The sequence below is a fragment of the Chionomys nivalis genome, chromosome 11, assembly GCF_950005125.1.
Source record: "Chionomys nivalis chromosome 11, mChiNiv1.1, whole genome shotgun sequence".
Lineage (NCBI taxonomy): Eukaryota > Metazoa > Chordata > Mammalia > Rodentia > Cricetidae > Chionomys > Chionomys nivalis.
In genome coordinates, this window is record NC_080096.1 from 64,036,996 (window position 1) to 64,062,194 (window position 25,199).

At 38.8% G+C, this 25,199-nt stretch overlaps 1 protein-coding gene across 1 annotated transcript in view; it reads right to left on the reverse strand.

Moving 5' to 3' along the window:
- Window positions 1-10,885: 10,885 nt before the first annotated feature.
- The window catches only part of Lurap1l (leucine rich adaptor protein 1 like), a 56,762-nt gene continuing 42,448 nt past the window's right edge, over window positions 10,886-25,199 (reverse strand). Inside the window, exon 2 of the mRNA XM_057785626.1 lies at window positions 10,886-14,824. Coding sequence (XP_057641609.1) covers window positions 14,447-14,824 — 378 coding nt within the window. The 3' untranslated portion in view covers window positions 10,886-14,446. The remainder of the gene's footprint in view (window positions 14,825-25,199) is intronic.

Consider the following 25,199-nt stretch of genomic DNA (forward strand, 5'->3'; position numbering starts at 1 on the left):
TAGAATCTTCCCGGTAAGCACACCTTGGGGTGCTACACACATGAACAGAAATGGGTCAAGCAGTGTTTAAACGAATAGAGTTTGTGTGTTGTTATTTTGGGGCATAAGCTAGCCAGGCGACCATAAGCTGGGGCGGCAGGAACACAGCCCACAGCTCCTACTACAGAATGGCGCCCAGACATGGGGCACTGAATCTACAGAAAGCCTGAGAAAGCTTGGGAAAGAATAGAGTAAAGCATGTTTTCTTCGTAGCAGCAATTTCTTGGGTCTGCTCTGCTTGCTAGATGCAAGCAAGCACTCTCATCTAAGAGAGCCTTCCTGACTCAGCTTTAGCGGCAAAACCCTGCAGAGCTCTTAAGAGGTCCTGCCACAAAACACTTAAATGGTATTGATAAAAGTTGCCTGAATGCTTGTTTGTTTTCAGCTGTAGCAGGAAAAAGGTTGTGCTGTTTTAAAATGCTGGCTTTGTGGGCCATCCTGCCAGGACAAACTCTGACTCTTTGAGGCAGGAGGTCAGCTACAGAGAGAGCATTTGAGTGTTGTAACTCGTTTGCTGGCAAGGACCTTGAAACGCCACAGAGTTGTGGTGATAAACATGGCTACAGCTGGTACCTCTGCCATGAGGCTGTAAAGCTAAGGAATGGGCTGGATTTAGCTGGCAAAGTGAAGGCTCATGTGGTCAGATAAAAAAAAGAGAGATACGCAGTAAAGAGAGACTCAAAAACAAAACAAAAGAAAATTTCTAAATGATTTACAGTGTGTAAAAAAATATATGCAGGCCAAAAGACAGAAAGGAAGAAAGTAGTTGGGTGTGGTAGTACACACCTTTAATCCCAACACTTAGGAGACAGAGGGAGATTGACCTCTGTGACTTCAAGGTGTGGCAGTACACACCTTTAATCCCAATGCCTGGGAGGCAGAGACAGAAGAATCTCTGAGAGTTTAAGGACAGTTTGGTCTACAGAGTTATTCCAGGACAAATATATACAGAGAATATAAAACAAAAGTAAAAATAAACAAAATAGAGTTAAAATAAAGCCGCACAAAGATGGAAAATACACAGAGAATCTTAATACTTTATGCTATTATGCTGTCTTTGAATTGTCTGAATGCTGAGGAAGGAGCAACAGATGCTAAAAGATATTTGTTTATAAATGCTGCTGAACTAATCCAAGATAGATATTTTCAAAATACCTTGACTTCAAAATTTGGATCTAAGGATATGATACTTTGGAAAAGAGTTTCTTCTTTTGTTTTCACAGAGGATTAGAACCTGTGGATTTCTTCTATTTCAATATGGTATGATAGACCACGCCCTCCTGAAAGGTTGCTGTGAACACCTTCAGAAAATTACTTTGCTCAACTGCCTAGCAGACAGGTTATCCCATAAAAGACCCAAATAACAGCCCCCCCCCCCATTCAGCAGGAAGCAGTTTGGAGAGAAATAACTATGTCCATATTCCCAAATATTGTTTATAAATGTTCTTTTACATTTAAAGAGGGATATGATATAGGTATGAATAATTTGCATTGATATGGATTTTGCTTTAGTGATTTAAATTTAAGGTCAATTTTGTTATATGTATATGTATTTCTGATATTGATTAAGGTACTGTGATTGTGTAGCTCATGTAAAAATGTTTGTATTTAAGTTGTTAATGAATAGTTATCTATAATAGTCAAGTTTGTAGTCATGTTAGATTTTCTAGATGTACATAGATATATTTTAGATAGGCATTCTTCATATCTTTCAAAGATTATAAAATATGGCATTTTAAGTGTTTTAATAACTTAGGGTTTTTCATGACAATGAGACATGTCTGCTCCTGGCAGCACCAATCTACTTCAAGAAGAAAGAAGATGGGCATCGAAGAGGCACCTTATGGAGTTTGATAGCTATTTGGGCAAGAAACTGCTCTTGCCTGGATTGTTGTATAAACTGGACATAGAGAACCCGCAGAGAGAGGACTACTGAACTTGCTTAAAGGTGAGATGATCTTTTGGGGTTCCTGATTCATGAAAGAGTCTGCGAGACATTCTACAGGACACAACAGATAGTGACTGAACTGCCTTCGAAATTTCCTGCTTCATGGAAAAGTCTGCTGGAAACTATGGGCCTGTAGGCAGAAGATGGATGCCCCAATGGTACAGAGAAACTTTGGGTGACTGTCAAGGCAGCGAGATGTCTCTGTCATTTCTAGAGTTTGAAAGTTGCTTATTTTTTGTTTGCTTGGATAATATTGTATCCTTCTCGAGTCTTTGATGGAGTTAAAGAATAGATAGTTATAGTTATAGTTTTCCTTAGTTATGATAAAGATAAAATAGATGTAAATATTGTAATTTTTACTTGATAACTGCTTTGTTATATGTAATTTTGCTATGTTAAAGTTAAAGCCTTCCTTTTTTTGTTTAAACAGAAAAAGGGGAAATGATGGAGGAAGGTCATTGGTTAAAAATAAAGAAACTGCTTGGCCCTCATAGGTTAGAACATAGGTGGGTGGAGTAAGCAGAACAGAATGCTGGGAGGAAGAGGAAGTGAGCTCAGATGCAGGGCAGCTCCTCTGAGAGACAGCTGCCATGCTCTCCTCTCCAGAGAAGATGCGATGAAGCTCTGACCCAGGATGGACGTAGGCTAGAATCTTCCCGGTAAGCGCACCTTGGGGTGCTACACACATGAACAGAAATGGGTCAAGCAGTGTTTAAATGAATAGAGTTTGTGTATTTTGGGGCATAAGCTAGCCAGGCGACCATGAGCTGGGGCGGCAGGAACACAGCCCACAGCTCCTACTACAGCTTATGAGTCTCAGTTCATGAGCAGAACTGCTTTAATTCCAGTACAGATAATCATGGGTATAAAGAATTTCTCATTAAAGTATGTGAATCTCAAGCTTCACATGAGAGGAGTTGGACATAATAATAACTATAATAATAATAATAAACTATCTAAAATTTAATCTTTTAAAATGGTGTGCAAAAATAAAAATTTAAATATCTTAAATCAAAATTGCTATGAATTAATGAAGTTATGAATTTTTATGTTTCATGCAAAGATCAAAGAACCAACAGATAGCACTAAGCCTTAAAGCCTTTACATTTAAAAGAGAATTTTAGACACTGAGAGCCCTTGCCTCAATGAATAAGGTAGGAAGGGGTATAGGAAAATCTCTGAAGACAGTCTCTGACTCCCACATGTGTGCATAGACATATATACATATGTACTCACACGTACATACACACACAAATGCAAACATACAGACACACACGTATGCAAACTACATAGATACAAATTAAAAATTAAATTAACAAAAGGGAGTCTGTTCATAGAATACTGAAAGGTGAATGAGGAAGGGCAGATACTCAATACTACCAAATAGGAAAGAAAATAAAAGATGATAATAGGAATTAATTTGTAATTAAACTATCAAAGTTAAAAGGATATATAATATTTATAAATCATGAAAGCCCTAAATATTCTCTAGTAAGTGTATGGACAAAGTGCTAAGCATAATTGGAAGGAAATTTGGCAATTTATTTTTAAATTGTCTTTTTAAAAATTACTTATTTTTACTATTGTGTGCATAAAGTGTGTGTGTGTTTGTGTGTGTGTGTCTGCCACAGTGCATGTGTTGAGGTTTGACAACTTTTGAAAGTCAGTTCTATATTCCCACTCTGGAGCCTGGGGAATGAGCTGAGATTTCTAGGCTTGTCCTCAAGCACCTTTTCCCCCTGAACCATCTTGCCTGCCCTAAAGTTAACTTTAATTCGAAGTATGTGTACAGTGTTCTAGTATTTCATAACAAATGAGCAAAGCATCTCATTCTGCACATTGTTTAAAATTGTGGGCTGTAAGGATGGTTACATGGTTGAATGTGCACAATGCTCTTGGAGGGGATCTGAGTTTGGTTCCCAACATCTACATTATGGAGTCGTTCACAACCACCTATAACTCTAGTTCCCAGTGGTTCTGGCGTCCCTGGCTTCCAAATCCGTCTGCACTCATTGCACATATCCGTAACGAAGACACACAAGCATAGACTTAATTAGAAATGACAAGTCTTTTTCTTACAGCTCACACACATGCATTTATTTCCATAATTACAATCATTCAACAGAAACTATAAATAGCTATTTTATATTTGATCAAATATATTTCTATCTGATTGTGCAAACTTTGTAATTATTAATATTCAGGGTTATATGGTTATAATTTATTCCTTGGCACATTGTTAAATTGCATTCTCTCAGTAAATACTTTGGTATTTCTGGCTTTGTAGTTTAATGTGATAAACACTTCCAGGAGTTTTTGTTTTCCAAAATTTTAAATTTAGAAGTTTTTAACTTACAGAGAATAACATATATTTACTTCAGCACTAGTAATTTAGGCATGCTATATGTTTTGGAAGATTTGGGGAATTTAAGAAAAAATAGAATTTTTGTAACCATTATTCATTTAATACCATAGTGAAGTTGAGATGTTTTATCTTTCAAGCTTTTTACATTCTTTGTTCATTTAGTTATGAGCATAGTAACAATATTCTTTCCAATAATATTCTATTTACTTAATTTTTAATAACCTATTTTGCCATTTTCTGAACTTCTTTGACTTTTTTACAGAAACATTTTTGGGCCATGTGGTATAGAATCCATGATGCTTCCTCTTGAGCCACTAAAGTCCTGGGATTACAAACATGGTGTGATGGCTGTAGGAGTTTTCAGGTGGTGTTTTATACAAACTCTGGGTTATTTGGGTTTGTGCTGTGTGTTGGAGGTATATATCTTAGTTTGCTTTCCATTGCTGTGATAAAATAACACGACTGAGAGTCACTTGGAAAGGAAAAAATGTGTTTGTCTTACTTGTTCCAATCACTATCCAACATGAAAAGAACTCAAAGTAGGAACTCAAGGAGAAATGTGGAGGCAGAGATCGCAGAAGAATGCTGCTAGTTGCTTGCTCTTAGTGATTTGTTCTGCTCTGCTCCCAATGGTCTGAACTATTGATAATGGGCTGGGCCCTCGCTCACCAATTATTAATCAAGAAACACTCTAGGCATATTCATGGGGACTGCACAGGTCCAAACCACATTGGTTTCTAGCGTTGAGAGGGTGAAGTTGACATGTGATTCCAAGTTCAACCTAGAATCTGCTTCCAATTGATAATTGCTAACAAAGGAAACTGTTTCCTCAAGTTTCCTTTTGACAAATGTATAAAAATACGCATACCAAACAAAACAAAACTCTGAACGTGGTGGACAAGGAGGGCTGACTGAGAAGCCAAGGACAATGGCACTGGGTTTTGATCCTACTGCATATACTGGCTTCATGGGAGCCTAGTCTGTTTGGATGCTCACCTTCCTAGACCTGGATGGATCAGGGAGGACCTTGGACTTCCCACAGGGCAGGGAATGCAGACTGCTCTTTGAACTGGAGAGGGAGGGGGAGGAGAATGGGGGAGGGGGAGGGAAATGGGAGGAGGGGAGGAGGTGGAAATTTTTAAGTAAAAATAAAAAAAAGTAAAAAAATAATAAAAAAATTAAAAAAAAAATAAGAAAGAAAAAAATAAAAGACAGACCTTCATACCCAACAGCAGATGGTCAACAGAAAACAAATTCAAAGGTATTTATAGAGATTTTCTGTCTTATTTATTATGATTTCTGATTTGTATTTTTATGACTTTGTGTGTATATTTCTTATGCTCTTTGTTTTATTTTTTATTTCTCTTATTTTATTCTTTTGTATTTGAATTTTTGTTTCTAAAGAGAGAGAGAAAGAAGGTATAGAGCTGGAAGGGAGGAAAGATAGGGAGGATATGAGAGGAGATAAGATAGGGAAATCCTGATCAAAATATATGGCATGAAATGAACCTTATTTTTAATAACAATAATAAAAAAGCAAACATACAAAAGCAGAAAAGACATAACCTTACAGTCTTGCCTACTGGTCAATTAAAAAAAGGCGGTTCCTCAGTTGAGTTCCCCTCTTCCCAGGTAACTCAGTTTGTCTGCCAAGTTGACAAACACTAGCACAGTGTACAAAAGACTTTATTCAAATTCCTAACATATTCTCTCTGCTCTTGGTCAAATAACTATTTTCTCTATTGTTTTAAGGTGTTTGTATTTCTGTGTGTTTTTATTGGCATGTTCCTTCAGATCTCTTGTTTTATCAGACATGTATTTTGAAAATCAGTTATCCAATAAAGTTTTCTAACTTTTTCTGGACAAATTAATTTTTTGTTTAAGAAAATTTAATATAGAATACAATGACATCACTTCCTCCCTTCCCTATTCACTCTCAAACCCTTCCCATGTAACCTTCCTCACTACCTCTCAAAGAATGACATATTTTAATTATTAGTGTTATATATACAAGCATAATTGTATAAATATAACTTGCTGAGTTTATTTAGTGTTGTTTGTATGTATGTGACTTTGGAATTGACCATTTTGTATTAGATAACAAATTAGATTTTTGTTAAACCATCTGGTGGATTTTTTATTTTATTAATATTTTTATTTATTCTACTTATTGACCACATTTTCCCCTCCCTCCTCTCCTCCTGTTCCCTCCCAGCTTCCCATCCACTCCTCCTCCATCTCTGTTTAGAAAGGGGCAGGCCTCCAATGGACATGAACAAAGAAAGCATGGCACATCAAGTTGAGGCACAGTCAGTTTCTCCCCCTGCATCAAGGCTGGGTGAGGGAATCCAGCATGGGGAACAGGTTCTTAGAAGCCAGCTAAGTGCCATGGACCGGTATTGATCTCACTGCTAGGAGCCTTGAAAACAACTCAAGCTACACAACTGTCAAACACATGCAGAGGGCCTAGGTCAGTCCCGTGCAGGATCCCTAAATGGTGGTCCAGGGTCCATGAGCTTCCATGAACTCAGGTCAGCTGTCTCTGTGAGGTCCCTGTCTTGACCTTGACCCCTCTGGTTTATAAACCCTCCTTCTTTTCTTCAGCAGGACTCCTGGTTGGGCCTAGTGCTTGGTTGTGGATCTCTGCATCGACTTCCATCAGTTACTGGATATAGGCTCTGTGATGACAAACGGTAGAAACAAATCTGATTACAGAAAATTTAAGGCACACTCTTCACTCTTGCTAGGGGTCTTAGCTGGGTCATCCTTGTATTTTGTGAATGCTGAAAGAACAGAATGATCCCTGTGATAAACACTAAATATGACTATAAATAATGTCCTTATTTCTTTGCCTATAGTTTTCTTACACATTCATTTCATAAAACAAATAGGAAAAAGAACCCTATTTACATGTTATTGACTTCATTTCAATGTATAGAAATATAAAACTAAGCCATCACCTTTTATCTCTTGCCATGTCTGTAAGAGATCTGAGGAAGCTGACATGTAATGTGGACCCATTTTTTTTACCATAAATTAAAATAAAAATTGATGCAGGAAATTGACAATATTTTAGAAAGTAGTAATTTCTTAATAATTTTTTCTGTACATCTGTTGGTTTCTAGAAAACAAACTCAAGGAAACAGAATCTAAATTTAGTGCCTTTCTTGGAAGATTTATTACTTAAAAAAAGTATAAGCCCAGTTAAACTAACTGTTTTATAGTAATCTCGGGGACAGAATAAAAACTACTGTATTAGGTTTTTTTTTAATTCACTACTGGCACTGTCGTCTAGGATTTTACAACTTCCACAGCAAGTTAGGATGTGAAAACCACAAAATATCAAGTTCAAGAACAGTTTATATAAACAGCTCCAAGACAGCAACAGGTTTTCCAGAAGCCTGTTTCATGTCTGCCAACAGTTTGTTGGCCATAACTTTGTCCCATGGTCATGGAGAGATACAAGTATAACTTACCTCTGTGGTATCTGCAGAAGATGTCAAGTGAGAACTTAGTTAAATGATTTCTGGATTGAGTTATCTATACTATATATTATTAGGGTGCATGCAATATGATGACCAAGCAAACATGACTTCTTAAATGTCAAATCCCCCTTTACTTATCTATTGTAAGTGACAGTGGCATCATTCATTACATCTTTGTGTGTCTTAAGGGATGTACTGACACATTATTAGTTGTTCAACAATTCTGTGTCAGGTTTCTTTACATTCATTTTGCAGACAAGAAAACTGACATACAAAGAAGTAAAGATCCTTTCTCTCAAGGTTACAATCTAGTATAAGTAAACATAGAGACTTTCAAATCAGTCTTTGTGTTTTATACCGCCCTTAGTTGCAAGTTATTCTGCTACTTAATCCCTTAAATATTTTCTTTTTATGTTTCATAATTTGAACTTTAAGTGAATTTCATTTATTTCATTTATATTATACTTTCAACTGTAATACTGTCCTATAAGTGTGGATCAGATAATTTTCTGAAGAGTATTCTACAAAGACAATTGAGCTTATGTCCATCACATGGTAATAGCTGCTCTTAAATGTCTCATCCTTCTTGATTTCCAAAAGGATATTATTCCATGTCCTTAAGCAACCTTCTCTGACTTAACACCATATATTTTCAGATTTTTTTAAAAAGGGTTTTGAGAGTTTAAGTAGAATATACATCATCATCTCTATCCTTTAGCACTGCAAACAACTTTCAGGGAGTATTTAAAAACAATTATGCTAATATTTTTCATATAATGTTCAATAAAAATCACAGTGAAAGTGATTTAGAGAAAAACCAAGGGAGAATAACTTGAAATGCACCATGGGTAAAGGAAAGGAGAATCTTCCAACTCCTCAGACCCTCCTCTGCACCAGGGGAAAGTGCAGAGCTCAGTGCCAGAAGTCTAGCTGATTTATAGGTGGATTTGGTTGTTGTAAAATTAATTGTCATAAATTACTCTGAGAACAATGTAAAATGAAGAATACATGTATTGCTCTAGTAGGACAGGCTCCTCATGGGTAAATCATGAAATGTCACAGCCTCTGATAAAGTTTTTCCCATATTGAATAAATAGATTTTGCACATACAAGGGCTTGAAGAAATGCCAACTTTAGTAAAAAAATGCTTGGAATTTAATTCATGGTCAAATACAGATAGATGTGATTCCAGTGCTGGCTCTGGTTTTGCTCAACTAGACTTTGGGCTAATAACGCTACACCAAATAATTCACAATGATAGGTGAGAATATTGAAATGTTTGGTTAGTGTTTAATGGGAATGATTTACTGAACATCAAACAATGATCAGTGGGATTACACAGAGATACCATAAGGCTGATGTATCAGTTAATAAAATCTGCACTGCAGAGAAACAAACTCTTCTTTGTTGTACATTCTTTGCTTCATGGCCCCCTTTGGACTCCCAGATAGCAGTATAATATTTTAAAATACTTAGAGTCTCTTATTCATCTGCTCTCATTTTTAAAAAGCACCATTTAGATCAACCAAGAACATCGTCCATCTTCTCAAGGTCTTCAACTTCATAGCATCTTCAAAGTTCCTTTGGCATTCAAGGTCACCAATTCAGAGGCTTCAAAGGTTAAGACACAAATGTTTTTAGGGGTAGGAGTAAGGATATTTTTCTTCATTACAGAGAAATGTACTAGACAGTTGGTCTCATTAATGGAAATATCACATCTTAAGTACCTTTGTATCACTCCAATATAACGTAGTTACTGTGTGGTTCTTCCATAACACATCAAGCAAACATGTAAAAGTACTTCAATTAAAATATTTACTGGGTATCTACTATGTGAAAGATACTCATGTAGGTGGTGAGAAATATGACGTGGATTAAAAAAATCATTCGTGTTCTTATAATCCCTAGCTTTGGTTTAGACAAACAAAGAGTGCACACACAAATTATGTGTTGGTAATGACTATGGGTAAGAAAGGCAAAAGTGTTCTGGACTACTACAGAAGAGGCTCTTTTATGAAAAGGGCTATTTGACCAGAGACCACAGAGAACTCTAGAAATAGAAGAAGATGCCCACAAATATATCTTCAGAAAGAATTAAGAAGTCCAATGTTTCTGAGGTTGGAATGTATTTTGAAACTCTTTATAGAATAAAAGTGATGCCTTTGACGTTTTGTCACGAAAGATAAGCTCTATGGTAGAAGATGAGGTCAGGGAGCAGAGATGTAGCATGGCTGACTGCATAGTATTTTATAGTCAATAGTATGGATTTGGATTAGACACCAGGGGTCTAGATGGAACTCATACAATTTGGATCCTGTGTGAGGAAAGAGAGTTACTAAGATTGACTAGAAGGATTTGGGCTGAGAATTTTGTTTGGGAATTTGACAATAAGAAAGTACCACTTACTTAACCTGGGGAGATTGTGAAAGGTTGTGGATATGTTCAAAATGAGTTACATATCGGAAATTAAGGAAAAAACTTATGTGGGCAGATGGGCATGGGAGAGTGGGGTTCTAGAAAGAGACTGTGGAATATGGTATATGTTCAGAAACCTCAGAATGTTGAGGTCCTGCAAAACTGTGGCATTGAATAAAACTTCCAAAGTGATCTTTTTGAAGAGAATAAAGCCTAGCACACTGAGGTTTGGAGATAAAAAAAAAAAAAAAAAAAAAAAAAAAGGAGGCGGGGGGGGGGGAAGCAGCAGTGGAGTCTGAAGAAGCAGGCAACATAGAAAAAAGGGAAAGTGGCATTCTGGATCCATGCAAAGATAGACTTTCAAAAGAGTAATCAAATGTGTCAACTACTGCTGATATGTTAGTAGGTTCAGTATCTCCAAATTGCCATTTGTTCTTGTGGATATGACTATATTGATAGAGTTGTGGAATTACACATGCTTTAAGTGAAGTTATTTGTGGTGATACAGATGTCTTATAACCCAGCCACCTGTAAGGAGTCTATACTGCATCTCTGAGCACAGAAGACTATTTAGAACTCTAAACTCTAACCCCATGTAGAAAAATAGTGCCAAAAACATATTAGCATTGCCTTTCCTGAATTGCTTTTATTCAATTATTTTACTTCTATTAAAATAGATCAAGATAACCCAGGCACATTCCAATTTCCATGACAAAATCAGTGTAGGCAGAATAGTTTGGAAAACATAGTTGATTTAATTTCTTAGCCCACTTCCCTACAATGCTAACAAAGACCAAATATCAGGCTCAAGATCAAAGATTGGTAATAGACATTTCTTTGTTGAAAAGGAGGCACTTCTATAGATTCATTCTTATGAGACAATGATCATTACTAGTCTTGTTTAAGCACACATTCCCTAGTGAAGACACTGTTGTTATTTAAGTGATTCTAATATCTAAAGCATACAATATGTGTTAGCTTTTTACAAAAAAGGAAGTCGGATATAGTAGTGCACAGCTTTAAAACCAGCTCTTGAGATGCAGAGGCAGGTGGGTCTCCAAGTTCAAGGCCAGCCTAGACTAAAGCAAATTTCAAGACAAGCCAGGGCTACACAGAGAAAAAGCCTATTTCAAAAGAAAAAATGGAATAAGTCCTAAAATTATAAAATATTGAAACTCAATGGTAATGAGGCACAAAATGATCTAACCTATTTTACCACTGTTTCTACTAGGTTCCTTATGATATAACATCTAAATAAAAACCATTCCATATGTTTCTCTCACATTGTCCTCTTAAGATTTTTCTCATTTCCTTGACGAAGAAGGGATATTCACAGGGAGTATGGACAAATGTTGGGACACTTGGTTAGACAAGAAAGGTATAAAAGAAATTTGCCAGCCTGAGTTCACAGTCTGAAGTTGTACCAAGAACTTGCTGGTGCATGGCTTGTTCTAGGCAAATGGTGGGACTTACAGATGTTTGAATCTGCGCTTGTGACTCTTCTATTGCTTCAAGCCAACTTTATTCTTGTTAAGAATCACCTCTTCTCTATGCTGTAGACATATGCTTACATAGTTCATTGCCTTCTGCTTGAAATTTATCAGTCTTGTTTGGAAGAATGTGTCCTCTGTTGAGCCACAACGTATGCTCTTGACTTTTAATCTGATAATCTATGTTAAAAATATTTTGCTATGATTCCAGACTAAAGCTAAAGAAAAAAGTTCATCAAATACCCCTTACTAAAGTGAAAATAAAAGTATGCAGAAAAAGGGAACTAGATGAGGAAGAATTGGCAATTGGCCAACTATTTGTGACTGCCTTCTCTGGCTATGTGATTTCAAGAAAAAGCTTGGTAGTTCACATTGGAAAACCTGGAGACGCTGATTGCATAAAAACAGTTGGTTGCATTTTTATAATTGTAGACAGATCTGTATTTCCTCTCTCAACTACATTTTATTATTTAATATCAACAAAGAGTAAAAAAAAATGAGCCATTGTTAATGAGCGTAGTCTTTAGGAACAACAGAGACCTCGGCCCAATTCAAGCCCAAAGCTTGACACTGGAGGAATCTGACATCCCCCTCCCCACAACACACACACACATAGTTTATGTTCTATGTACTTCAATTTCCTTAAACAAAAATTGGCGGCAGTCCTTACATCCAGAAACAGTTCTGATGCTATAAGAATTTTAGGTGAAAATTTTAGAGTGCAAAATATTAAGACGTGACAGACTTTAAATTGACAGACTTGAAATTGAGTGGTATGTCTTAGAGACAAACAATGAATTTATATACACAGAGAAAATATTTATTGAATAAGGACATTCCTTGGTTGCAGTGCAAGGTCTTTTTGATTTACTGTCAAATGTTTAATGCGCAAACATGTATTATTCCTTAGGATACTTTGAAATCTTAATAAAGTTGTCTCACTAGAAATCATCAAGAAAAAATATATGGGAATGATAATGTGTATATGAATAATACGTATGGGGATAATAATATCATATCAAAATTAAGTGGGGGGTACAGAGATGTCTTAGCTCTTATGAGCTTGGGCTGCTCCTTCAGTAGACCAGAGTTTGATTCCCAGCACTCATGTTGGGTGGTCCACAGATGCCTATAATTCCATAAGACCTAACATAGCTGACCATCACATGCACAGGTATCAATGTGCACATATGCCTCAAACCCATACATATAAAGTAAATGTCAAAAGGACAAAAAAAAAGTGTTTTGACTTATTGCACAAATGAAAATATACCCAGGTCATGTTGGTCTTAATAGTATAGCAAAATGTTTTTGTTGTGCTGTGGGAATTTATTTAGTCAACAGCTTTTGGGGGTACTGGACTTAAAGGTGAGGGTTTGATCACTTTTAAAAGAGAGATGGGGTTCATTCTCTCTTTCTCTCTTGGATGATGGTCAGCGATCTGATCACAGCTGCCAGCACCCACAGAGCAGGGGACCGTGGCGATTCTACCTTGTTGTTCATGAGTGTTTCCCAATAAATATTTGCCACCCCTTTATCTCAGGTTCTCGTGGATTCACTTCCCCATGTTTACCCTGCTCTTGGCTGTCTGTCTATCTGACTGTACATGTTTATACTTTTGCTAGCATAGCAAAATATATACAAAAAATATAGATAAAGCTCTAACTATCTTTAAATTTAGGACATTTTAACAGTTTCCTGTCGAAATACTACACTTACCAGCTTTCTTGTAACCAGGCAAGTCAACTTCTGAAGGGAGGGGACTTTGAGATGAACCTTAATATACATGTGTAGTCATTTCCGCCGCATGAGGCTGCATCTTCATCCTGGGAGGGTTTCTCATCTGGCTGCCTGGTCCCACTATGTACGCTGCTGAGACACTGCTCTTCACTGTGTGTCCACCAACAAGCATGGTCCTGCATAAGATCAGACTCACTTCTCCTTCAGTCTTCCATCTCTCTCTCTCTCTTAAGACACTCAGTGAAATCTAAGGTTCCATGGAAACTACTGTCCATGCTTCTTTGAAATCTAGTAGAGTAATACATATTGCAATGGAAGTAAACTCAAGATTTGAGTTAAACTCATTGATTATAAAACACCAGTCTACAATGTTAACACCAGAGCGGACTGACCCAAGTCTACGCAGTTAGGATCTTCCAAATGTCAATCACGCTGATGCTCGTGACTGACAGCATTGCTCATTACGTACTAACATGTCTTGGCTTTGAATTAATGTTTTCTTTAGCCAAATATTTTGCTCAACTTATTATACAAACAGTAAAATATCTTCATATTTTCAGACACATAAAAATATCAAATCACTTAAGGACACAAGCAGCACAATGAAGTTATCAGACTTTGGTTTATTGTAAAATTTAGCAAAGTTTTTCTTATAATCCCTGACCCCTTGCTCTGAAAACAAAAGCGAAAACAATTATTGCTTATCCTTTCCCCTCTACTTATCTGTGATACTATAAGAGGGGAGAGAGCTTATTATAATAAATAAAAATAAAGATGTAACAGAGAAAAATAAATCAGTCTAGATGAGAAATATTAGGAGCAACAGAAATACCATTAAGCAGTTTAAAAATAAGCTTCTTTAAAAAGGTTGCCTTATTAAAATAAATCACACCAAAAATATAGCAGCAGAGAAGAAGGATACATACAAGTTAATTGCACACCAGTCCCATGCAAAAAAACTGGGTCATTGGCCAAAGCAGTAGTACTCAGAATCCAACTTGGGATGCTTGTGCAGAGCCTGTGAGTCCTCTATGATGGAGCTGTCACTGAACTGATCCAAGTCTGAAGGGGTCTGATGCCCTGGTACATCATCTGCCAGAGTGTCCAGGTAGCTCCCTACAGAGATGCCATCCAGCCCATCACTGCCATCATGGAGGCTGTTGTAGCTGCCATGTAAGGAGGTACCCTGACTCTCCAGCAGGCTGCACAGGCTGCCACTGAGACTGCTGCCTCTGCTGGTGATGGTGGCTTTTTCCTCAATCATCCACTTGATGGACTCGATGCTCTCATTGATGAGGAGCAGCTGGCGCATGAGCCTCACATCGGTGGCTCTGAGGTTAACCTACGGCAGAGAGGAAGAGAAGAAACACATGCTAGTTATTCTATGTTCTAGGAAAATCGCAAATTTGCTCATCCTATGTACTGAAATCCACAATTTTAAATTCATGGAATTTTTAAAAATGTTCTTTCATTTTCCTTGTGAACTGATGTCTTCTGGTGGAAGTCAGAATCAAGAACTCACTTCCGCAATATGCATCAGTCTACCCATGAGCAAATAAAAGCTCTACTGAATTTCCAACTCCAATCAAACTTATTGAATACACCCCTCAAATGGCAAGTTTGTCCGTTAAAAAAATCATTCTTCTTTTGGATAAACTAATAACTTATCTATTTTTATATGGTACTTGGCTGACAAAAAAGTGGAGAAATTCAAGAATCCTCATTAGTTTTATAGAAACCTCTGCTTATTAAATGATAACATGCCAAGCAATATTATGAAAGATCAACATTCATTAGAAAAACCTAGTTACCATATACTGCAGGAAATATCACTTTCGTGTTCTTTTGAAAAGAAATGAAAACTGCAGGGGAAAAAACTGAAGAATAGCTCTCTCTTCTTGTCCCACCCAGCTTGCATCCAGAACCCTTCTTCCTTCTGTCCCCTTTCCTCTTTGGGCACATAACACCATCCAGCTCAGTCTGTCTGGCGCTGGGGGCAAACCCTCAGGGCAAGTAGGCAGGCGAGACCTCCTTTGTCTCACTGGCCCGCCTGCACCAACCAAGGTAGGCGCTTTGTTTAGGAACTACCCAACCTGCACGGAGATCTGATCTCGGCACCAGGAGAGACAGCAGGGCGGTGAGTTTGTGACCAGTGGCGGCGGAAGCAGCCCTGGACAGGGAACTCTGAAGTTCCTCATCCCCCTCCCTATACTCCCCGGGCTCCCTGCAGAGGCTCTACCCCCCCATACTGCCTCTCTCTTCTTGTCCCACCCAGCTTGCATCCAGAACCCTTCTTCCTTCTGTCCCCTTTCCTCTTTGGGCACATAACACCATCCAGCTCAGTCTGTCTGGCGCTGGGGGCAAATCCTCAGGGCAAGTAGGCAGGCGAGACCTCCTTTGTCTCACTGGCCCGCCTGCACCAACCAAGGTAGGCGCTTTGTTTACGAACTACCCAACCTGCACGGAGATCTGATCTCGGCACCAGGAGAGACAGCAGGGCGGTGAGTTTGTGACCAGTGGCGGCGGAAGCAGCCCTGGACAGGGAACTCTGAAGTCCCTCATCCCCCTCCCTATACTCCCCGGGCTCCCTGCAGGGGCTCTACCCCCCCATACTGCCTCTCTCTTCTTGTCCCACCCAGCTTGCATCCAGAACCCTTCTTCCTTCTGTCCCCTTTCCTCTTTGGGCACATAACACCATCCAGCTCAGTCTGTCTGGCGCTGGGGGCAAACCCTCAGGGCAAGTAGGCAGGCGAGACCTCCTTTGTCTCACTGGCCTGCCTGCAACAAGCAAGGAGAGACATCACTATAACACCAGGAGACTAGCACTGCAGAGAGCCATCACTGGGAAGGTACATCAGTAGGCAAGGAGACCTGATCCGGTAAAAGAAGATCCAGAGGGGAGCATTCGGAGAAAGAGATGGGCAGGCGCCAATGCAAGAATTCACCTAACAATCTGAAAAACTATATGAAACCACCAGAACCCAGCGACCTCCCAACAGGTGGACATGAACACCTTAATCATGAAGAAGTAGATAAAATTGACTTTATGAAAGTGATTGACGCCCTTAAACAACATGTAAAAAATGCCCTTATAGAAATGGATGAGAAGTATAACAGAAAGTTTGAAGAATTGAGTAAATCAGTGAATGATACCCTAGGAAACCAAGGAAAAACAATCAAACAGATAATGGAAACAGTTCAAGACTTAAAAACTGAAATGGAGGCAAAGAAGAAAACACAAACAGAAGGTCAGCTGGACAGGGAAAATCTAGGTAAACGAATAGAGACTACAGAAGCAAGCATAACCAACAGAATACAAGAGATAGAAGAAAGAATCTCAGATTCTGAAGATACCATAGAGAAAATAAACACGCTGATCAAAGAAAACAGCAAGGCCAACAAATTCTCATCACAAAACATTCAGGAAATATGGGACACAATAAAAAGACCAAACCTAAGAATAATAGGAATAGAAGAAGGAGAAGAAGCGCAGCTCAACGGTCCAGAAAATATATTTAATAAAATTATAGAAGAAAACTTTCCCAACCTAAAGAAAGATATACCTATGAAGATTCAAGAAGCATACAGAACACCGAATAGGCTGGATCAAAAAAAAACATCCTCTCGCCATATAATAATCAAAACACAAAGCATACAGAATAAAGAAAGAATACTAAGAGCAGCAAAGGAAAAAGGCCAAGTTACTTATAAAGGTAAACCTATCAGACTTACACCTGACTTCTCTATGGAAACCATGAAAGCCAGAAGGTCCTGGATAGATGTACTGCAGAAACTAAGAGACCATGGATGCAAGCCCAGACTACTATACCCAGCCAAGCTTTCGTTCACTATAAATGGAGAAAACAAAATTTTCCAGGATAAAAACAAATTTAAACAATACGTAGCCACAAATCCAGCCTTACAGAAAGTAATAGAAGGAAAATCACTAACCAAGGAGTCCAACAATGACCACAATATCTCAGACAACTAGAGACCCTTCACCAGCGCAACACAAAGAAGGGGAACACACAAAATTTACAACTTAAAAAATGACCGGAGTTAACAACCACTGGTCATTAATATCACTTAATGTCAATGGACTCAACTCTCCTATAAAAAGGCACAGACTAAGAGATTGGATACGAAAACAGGATCCAACATTCTGCTGTTTACAAGAAACACACCTCAACCACAAAGACAGGCACCTACTCAGAATAAAGGGTTGGGATAAGGCTTATCAAGTAAATGGACCTAAGAAACAAGCAGGGGTGGCCATACTAATTTCTAACAAAGTTGACTTCAAACTTAAATCAATCAGGAGAGATGGAGAGGGACATTTTCTACTCATAACAGGAACAATTCATCAGGATGAAGTCTCAATCCTGAATATCTATGCCCCTAATATAAAAGCACCCACGTACGTAAAAGAAACATTGTTAAAACTCAAGGCAGCCATCAAACCGCACACATTAATAGTAGGAGACTTTAATACTCCTCTCTCACCAATGGACAGGTCAAGTAGACAGAAACCTAACAGAGAAATAAGAGAATTAATGGAGGTAATGAATCAAATGGACTTAACAGACATCTATAGAATATTCCACCCAAATAGGAAAGAATATACCTTCTTCTCTGCAGCTCATGGAACCTTCTCAAAAGTCGACCACATACTCGGTAACAAAGCAAACATCCACAGTTACAAAAAAATATTAATAACCACCTGTATCTTATCAGATCACCATGGATTAAAGCTAGAATTCTGCAACAATGCTACCCCCAGAAAGCCTACAAACTCATGGAAACTGAATAGTCAACTACTGAACCATTCCTGGATTAAGGAAGAAATAAAGAAAGAAATTAAACTCTTCCTTGAAGACAATGAAAATAAAGAAACAACATACTCAAACCTATGGGACACTATGAAAGCAGTTCTGAGAGGAAAGTTCATAGCACTAACTGCCCACTTAAAGAAAACAGAGAAAGCACACATTGGAGACTTAACAGCCCACCTGAAAGCTCTAGAAAAAAAAGAAGCAGACTCACCTAGAAGGGGTAGAAGACTGGAAATAATCAAACTGAGGGCTGAAATCAACAAAATAGAGACACAGAAAACAATTGAAAGAATCAATGAATCAAAAAGCTGGTTCCTGGAGAAAATCAACAAGATTGATAAACCCCTATCCAAACTAATCAAACGGCAGAGAGAGAATTTGCAAATTAATAAGATCAGAAATGAAAAGGGAGACATAACCACAGACACAGAGGAAATTCAGAGAATCATTAGATCTTACTACAAAGGCCTGTATGCCACAAAACTGGAAAATGTAAAAGAAATGGACGCTTTTTTAGATAAATACCATTTACCAAAGTTAAACCAGGACCAGGTGAACAACCTAAATAGACCGGTTAGTCGTGAAGAATTAGAAGCTGTTATCAAAAACCTCCCTTCCAAAAAAAGTCCAGGACCAGATGGTTTCAATGCAGAATTCTACCAGAACTTCCAAGAAGACCTAATACCTATTCTCCTTAATGTATTTCACAATATAGAAACAGAAGAGTCATTGCCAAATTCCTTTTATGAAGCTACAGTAACTCTGATACCAAAACCACACAAAGACACAACCAAGAAAGAGAATTACAGGCCAATCTCACTCATGAACATCGACGCAAAAATCCTCAACAAAATTCTGGCAAACCGAATCCAAGAACACATTAGAAAAATTATCCATTATGATCAAGTAGGCTTCATACCAGAGATGCAGGGCTGGTTTAACATACGCAAATCTATCAATGTAATCCATCATATAAATAAACTGAAAGAAAAAAACCATATGATCGTTTCATTAGATGCTGAAAAAGCATTTGACAAAATTCAACATCCCTTTATGATAAAAGTCTTGGAGAGATTAGGGATACAAGGGTCATACCTAAATATAATTAAAGCTATATACAGCAAGCCGACAGCTAATATCAAATTAAATGGAGAGAAACTTAAAGCCATCCCACTAAAATCAGGAACACGCCAAGGCTGTCCACTCTCTCCATACCTCTTCAATATAGTTCTCGAAGTTTTAGCAATAGCAATAAGACAACATAAGGGGATAAAGGGGATTCAAATTGGAAAGGAAGAAGTTAAACTTGCATTATTTGCAGATGATATGATAGTGTACATGAGCGACCCCAAAAACTCCTCCAAAGAACTCCTACAGCTGATAAACGCCTTTAGTAATGTGGCAGGATACAAGATCAACTCCAAAAAATCAGTCGCCCTCTTATACACAAAGGATCTGGAAGCAGAGAGAGAAATAAGAGAATCATCACCTTTCACGATAGCCACAAACAGCATAAAATATCTTGGGGTAACTCTAACCAAGGAAGTGAAAGATCTATTTGACAAAAACTTTAAGGCATTGAAGAAAGAAATTGAAGAGGATACCAGAAAATGGAAGGATCTCCCTTGCTCTTGGATTGGGAGAATCAACATAGTAAAAATGGCAATTCTACCAAGGGCAATTTATAGATTCAATGCAATCCCCATTAAAATCCCATCAAAATTCTTCACAGATCTTGAAAGGACAATAATCAACTTTATATGGAGAAACAAAAAACCCAGGATAGCCAAAACAATCTTATACAATAAAGGAACTTCTGGAGGCATTACCATCCCTGACTTCAAACTCTATTACAGAGCTACAGTAATGAAAACAGCGTGGTACTGGCATAAAAACAGAGAAGTCGACCAATGGAATCGTATAGAAGACCCGGATTTTAACCCACAAACCTATGAACAACTGATTTTTGATAAAGGAGCTAAAAGTATACAATGGAAGAAAGAAAGCATCTTCAACAAATGGTGCTGGCACAATTGGATGTCAACCTGTAGAAGAATGAAAATAGACCCATATCTATCACCATGCACAAAACTCAAGTCCAAATGGATCAAAGACCTCAATATCAATCTGAACACACTGAACCTGATAGAAGAGAAAATGGGAAGTACCCTACAACATATGGGCACTGGAGATCGCTTCCTATGTATAACCCCAGCAGCACAGACATTAAGGACAACATTGAATAAATGGGACCTCCTGAAACTGAGAAGCTTCTGTAAAGCAAAGGACACTGTCATTAAGACAAAAAGGCAGCCTACTGACTGGGAGAAGATCTTCACCAACCCCGCAACAGACAAAGGTCTGATCTCCAAAATATATAAAGAACTCAAGAAACTAGACTTTAAAAGGATAATTAACCCAATTAAAAAATGGGGCACTGAACTGAACAGAGAATTCTCAACAGAAGAAGTTAAAATGGCCAAAAGATACTTAAGGTCATGCTCAACCTCCTTAGCGATCAGAGAAATGCAAATCAAAACAACTTTGAGATATCATCTTACACCTGTCAGAATGGCTAAAATCAAAAACACCAAGGATAGCCTTTGCTGGAGAGGTTGTGGAGAAAGGGGTACCCTCATCCATTGCTGGTGGGACTGCAAACTTGTGCAACCACTTTGGAAATCAGTGTGGCGGTTTCTCAGAAAAATTGGGATCAACCTACCCCTGGACCCAGCAATACCACTCTTGGGAATATACCCAAGAGATGCCCTATCATATGACAAAAGCATTTGTCCAACTATGTTCATAGCAGCATTATCTGTAATAGCCAGAACCTGGAAGCAACCTAGATGCCCTTCAATGGAAGAATGGATGAAGAAAGTGTGGAATATATACACATTAGAGTACTACTCTGCGGTAAAAAACAATGACTTCTCGAATTTTGCATGCAAATGGATGGAAATAGAAAATACGATCCTTAGTGAGGTAACCCAGACCCAAAAAGAAGAACATGGGATGTACTCACTCATAATTGGTTTCTAGCCATGGATAGGGGCCACTGAGTCTATAATTTGTGATCCTAAAGAAGCTAAACAAGAGGGTAAACCCAAGGGAAAACATATAGATATCCTCCCAGCTATGGGAAATAGTCATGACTGATGGGCAAAAAATTGGAATCTTGGGGGTGGGGTGGGATGGGGATGAGGGGTGATGGGGAGAGAAAAGTGTGAAGGAGAGGATGAGGGGAACTGGGGGAATCGGGGTGAATGGGGATAAAGAAAGGTTGGATAGGGGAGCAGGGAAACTCATACCTTAGGTAAGGGAGCCACCTAAGGGGTGACAAGAGACTTGAACTTGGAATGGCTACCAGATGCCCAGGGCAATGTCCCCAGTTAGTTCATTGGGGCACCTGAGGATAGGGAACCTGAAATGAACCTATCCTATAATCTTACTGATGAATATCTTGCATATCGCCATAGAACCTTCATCTAGCGATGGATGGAGATAGAGCCAGAGACCCACACTGGAGCACCGGACTGAGCTCCCAAGCTTATAATGAGGAGCAGAAGGAGAGAGAACATGAACAAGGAAGTCAGGACCATGAGGGGTGCACCCAACCACTGAGACAGTGGGGCCGATCTATTGGGAGCTCACCAAGGTCAGCTGGACTGCTACTGAAAAAAACATGGGATAAAACCGGACTCTCGGATTGTGGCGGACAATGAGAGCTGACGAGAGGCCAAGGAGAATGGCACAGGAACTTTCATCTGGCGATGGATCGAGAGAGAGACAGAGACCCAATTTGGATCAACCGTCTGAGCTCTTAAGGTCCAAATGAAGAGCAGAAGGAGGGAGAACATGAGCAAGGAAATCAGGACCACGAGGCGTGCACCCACCCACAGTGACAGTGGAACTGATCTATTGGGAGCTCTCCAAGGCCAGCTGGACTGGGACTGAATAAGCATGGGTTGAAACTGGACTCTCTGAACATGGCGGACAATGAAGGCTGATGAGAAGCCAAGGACAATGGCACTAGGTTTCGATCCTAATACATGAACTGGCTTTGTGGGAGCTTAGCCTGTTTTGATGCTCACCTTCCTGGGCCTGGATGGAGTGGGAGGACCTTGGTCTTCCTGTAGGGCAGGGAATTTGGACTGCTCTTCAGTAGCGAGAGGGAGGGGGAATGGACTGGGGGGAGGAGAAGAGGAGTGGGGATAGGGGAGGGGAGAGGGGGGAGGGGGCAATGTGTGGGAGGAGGGGAGGGAAATGGGAAACGGGGAGCAGTTGGAAATTTTAATTAAAAAAGAATAAAAAAAATATATAATAAAAAAAATAAATTAAAAAAAAAAAAAAAAAAAAAAAAAAAAAAAAAAAAAAAAAAAAAACTGAAGAATACAGTAGAGACTGGGAACCCTTCCGACTGCCTCTCCACAAAGAATGCTGGATCATTAATGCATTTGCTTCTGAGGAGAACCAAACTGGGAGACAGGGACTTCTCTGGCCACAAGAGGGCCTACTCACAGCCGTTATGGTTTGAAAATGGATTCTCATTCTTCCACTTGGGATAGCAAGCAAAAACCTGATCATGCCAATTCTCTTTCAGAGATAGGACTAATTCATATATGGAGGTTTCTAGACTTATCAAAACCATTCATTCTTGAGTGACTCAAACCACAAAGAAAAAGAAGCCTATTGTCATCAGAAATTTGCTTTCATTCAAGAGGACTTCCTGTTGGGGAGTTAATTCATAACTGAAGGTGAACTTTGGATGGAGTGAATGTGTGAACAAACAGGAAGGGGTAAAATCTCCAGTAGATAACAGCTGGGGGTAGTGCTGGGAGAACAGAGTCCTTGCCTAATTAAGTGCTCTGGGTTCAACCCAAAGAGACAGACAGAGACACAGAAAGAGAGACAGAGAGAAGAAAGAAGAAAGTTCCACTCTAGAGTAGAATTTTCAAAACATAATGAAAATATAAGTGTAAATACAGGAAGTACAAAGTGCACTTCTAAAATACCTTGGATACACTCAAATATTAAAGCAACTTCAGTATATTCTCAGTAAAAGGCACAAAGGATAAATCCACACGGAAAGTAACAGGTAAAAATTGGCCTCATGATATTCCCAAACAGAAGGATATGAACTCATTAGGCCTCAAGTTGCTTATTATTTTATGGTGTTTCAATGACTTTGTAATGACTGTGACCAAGAAGGAGGCATTCTGAGAGTCCTTGTGTCCAAATTCACCCACATACCTTAAAAGCCATCGACAGTTCAAAGTATAAATAATGCAAATATTTACAAATCATCAACAATGCAGACAATCCACTGGTGAGTACAGAAAAACTCCTACAGAATTCTTCAGTAAGCCTCTGAAGTTGAAGACATTTCGCATGCCTATTAGATGCATGGGGCAAGATTAGCATTACCATTTCCCAACCACTCCCCAGATGGACAATAGACGTCTGTTCCCGTATGTGTGCTTTATCCCCAGAAAACACCCATCTGGGTCCAGGTCTGACTAGGTCCATCACCACTCTTCATTTCTCAAAGTCTCCTCAATCTTTCAGATAGACTGTTCCCAGTTACTAACTCTAGTCGCTTCTGCTGATCCACAAGGCCTCTATGGTGCTTTGTGTTTCTATCTCACAACATTGCTGAATTTTGTGCAGTTTTATACTATGACTGACTGGTGATATATATCACAAATATATGTGTATACATTGTTCTTCTCAATTAAGTAACAAGTCCCTTAAAGAAGCCATTCTTACCATTCTTTTCTACTGTAAAATCATTCCTAAGTACTTTTAAAAAGTATTTGGTCATAATTTTAGATCTTTGAAATATCTTAAGATACTAATAAATTTACACTTCCAGAAACTAAATAACTCAAGGGTTAATATGTACTAAGAATACATTTTTTTTGTCAGCAATTTTGGTCTTGTAGAGTGGTAACATCCCATACACATTTTTCAATTTTATCAAGCAATAAGAATAAAAAGAAAATAGGCTATGAACAAACAAAAGTTTCCTTTGACCATAACATGATTTAAGTAAGGAAGTCTTTTGTTTCTATGTGCAAAACATTCAGATGCGATTGAGTCATTGTATGGGGTGGGTTAGGAAAGTAACGTGGTTGAAGCCTGTTGATGCAGATAATGATTATAAATATAAGAGCATGTAACCCCATGTGCTCTAGGGCAGTAAACAGTGTCTGCCAGATTGCTGGGTGTGCTGGTTTCTGTGGTTGGCTGCTGCTGGTCCCTTCCAGGAGCTCTTGTCTGTTCCACAGGGCCTTCTCCCAGAACGAAGGTGTGGCTATGGTATTGATGAGCCCAGGGAGTATGAGCATTCCACAAAAACTGAATCACAATGTTACTCCTGTCTCCAGTGGTTGCCCCGCCTTTCTATGCGGTAATTCATCTCAGTCTCTGTGATGACTGCACCAAGAACAGTGTAGCTTTGCCACAGTGGCAGGAACCTGTGGGGCTCTCAGCTGGAGTCTTGAGAGCCCCTTGACTTTATTCTAAGCATACTGAGAGATGGCCCTCATCAAGCTCTGAGCTTCAATGTTACCGGAAAGCCCATTCCTGATTAATCATGCCCAGTCCTCAAGTCCAGTTACAGATTGAATTTCATGACTATCATTTCCTGCATATTTATGACTTGTTAGAATCAATTAGCTTATTAATTGTGCATGAAGGAGTTTCAGACTACATGGGGACTTTGTCTGCTTAATCATCACCACTTGCTAAGACCTAGAACAGTGTCTGGCACATAGTACCTATTCAGTCAAGCTCTGTCCAATGACTGAACACTAGTTTTGCTCCAGATTGGACCCTTGGTCAGCAGCCTGGAGCTCTGTGTGTGTTGGTAGTAATAAGGCT